Source organism: Hylobates moloch, unplaced genomic scaffold, assembly GCF_009828535.3.
Source record: "Hylobates moloch isolate HMO894 unplaced genomic scaffold, HMol_V3 SCAFFOLD_11576, whole genome shotgun sequence".
NCBI classification, from domain to species: Eukaryota; Metazoa; Chordata; class Mammalia; order Primates; family Hylobatidae; genus Hylobates; species Hylobates moloch.
Genome location: NW_026663851.1, coordinates 1 through 1987, shown reverse-complemented (window position 1 = coordinate 1987; position 1987 = coordinate 1). Strand labels below are relative to the sequence as shown.

The following is a 1987-nucleotide window of genomic DNA, read 5'->3' as shown; positions in this document are numbered from 1 at the left end:
GCCAGGCCCTGTGCTCTCCTTACCCCTCTCGTGGACCCCAGGGCTCTAGGGACTAGATGCTAGCAGAAACACAGGCTCTTCCCTTGGGCATGGCGCCTGAACCTCCCCAGGTGCTCAGGGCCAGGGGCGGCAGCAGGGAGGAGGTTGGGGGAGACCCTAGCCTGTGCTCTCACTCCTTGCCCCCCAACCCTAGGGCGCAAGATGCGGGTGTACCAGCGTGAAGAGGTCCCCGGCTGCCCCGAGGCCCACGCTGTCTTCCTAGAGCCTGGCCAGGTAGTGCAAGAGCAGGCCCTGAGCACAGAGGAGCCCAGGGTGGAGCTGTCTGGGTCCACCCGAGTGAGCCTCGAGGGTCCTGAGCGGAGGCGCTTCTCAGCCTCAGAGCTGATGACCCGGCTGCACTCTTCTCTGCGCCTGGGGCGGAATTCAGCAGCCCGGGCACCCATCTCTGGGTCAGGCACCGGAGTAGCCCGGGAAGGTACCAGCTCCTCCCATGGGCCCTGAGGGCAGCCAGATGCCGGGTGGGGGTGGGGGATGCCCACTCACCGGCCGCCTGAGGCCGTCAGGGTGCCCGGGCCGGGGCCCAGGCCCCAGGCCCACTCTTTGGACCCCTCACCCTCAGTTCTCGCCCTTTCCAGGGAAAGCATCTGGGATGGAGGCTCGAAGTGTGGAGACGAGCGGGGACCTGGTGTCGCGGCCAGCCCCTGGTGACTCACGAGAGGGACATGGCGATTGGTCCGAGCCCAGGTACCACCTCCCGTTTAGGCTTGGCCCGAGACAGGGTGCAGGTGAACAAGGGCCCTGACGCTATCTCTTTCCTAGGCTAGACACACAGGAAGAGCCGCCTTTGGGGTCCAGGAGCACCAACGAGCGGCGCCAGTCTCGATTCCTCCTTAACTGTACGTGGGAGGGGGGTCCTTGGGAGGAGGTAACGGAGGAAGGGGCTGCGGTGTGGAAACGGGGAAAAGGGGGTTTGGAGAGTTGAGAGGTAGGGATCGAGTGAGAAACGGAAAGTGGAACTCTCGGTATCTAGCACGCAGTAGGTGCTCAATTTGTTTATGGAATGAATGAATGCATGAATTCACTGTGTCCAGATATCCGAACCGCGGCAAAGGTTAAGTCACGCGGGCTCTTGAGGGAACCAGGGAAAAGCCAGGCAGGGGCTGGCGGGTGCCCCACGGTCTCGCCCGCCCGTCTTTCCCCCAGCCGTCCTCTATCAGGAATACAGCGACGTGGCCAGCGCCCGCGAACTGCGGCGGCAGCAGCGCGAGGAGGAGGGCCCGGGGGAAGAGGCCGAGGGCGCAGAGGAGGGGCCGGGGCCGCCGCGCGCCAACCTCTCCCCCAGCAGCTCCTTCCGGGCGCAGCGCTCGGCGCGAGGCTCCACCTTCTCGCTGTGGCAGGATATCCCCGACGTACGCGGCAGCGGCGTCCTGGCCACGCTGAGCCTGCGGGACTGCAAGCTGCAGGAGGTGGGCGCGCGCGGGGACCCGGCGGGGCGGGGCGGGCCGAGGAGTACGCGGTCCGGGGACTTAGCGGGAACCGGGCCATAGAGGGAGGGGGACACACAAAGGGGGTTGCTGGCGCGACTGTCCGCGTGGAAGGTTGGCTCTAGCACCTGACTACACGAGGTCGTCTGGAAGCGAGGACAACAACCCGCTGAGCGGGAGGCGAGGGGAGCCAGGCTTGGGTGCGGGTAGGGGGCGGACCCAGCGGGACGGAGCCTAGGATAGGACAGGGCCGGATGAGGGGCGGAGCCATTGGGAGTGGAAACGCCTGGTGGGCGCGGAACAAGGCGGGGCCAGGATCAGGGGCGGGACCTGGGATGGGCGGGGCTCTGGGAAGAACGCGTCGGGGCGGGGCTTAGGGGAGGGGCGGGATCGAGGACAAGCAGGGCTTGCACAATTGCCCGCGGCGGGAGGTGGGTCGCCGGGCCCGCCCGGCGACAGATTAGGAGTGGGGCTAGAGAAGGGGCGAGGACGCGACGTGTGGC

The 1987-nt window shown here is 67.0% G+C and overlaps 1 protein-coding gene across 1 annotated transcript; it reads left to right on the top strand.

The window, feature by feature from the left end:
• Positions 1–193: 193 nt before the first annotated feature.
• On the top strand, positions 194–1547 carry LOC116465843 (rho guanine nucleotide exchange factor 19-like; the record flags this gene model as incomplete). The annotated part of the gene is made up of 4 exons (XM_032148778.1): positions 194–475; positions 636–744; positions 820–896; positions 1204–1547. Coding segments are annotated over 4 exons (812 nt in total), but the record flags the coding sequence as incomplete, so codon positions are not given.
• Between the last annotated feature and the right edge of the window lie 440 nt (positions 1548–1987).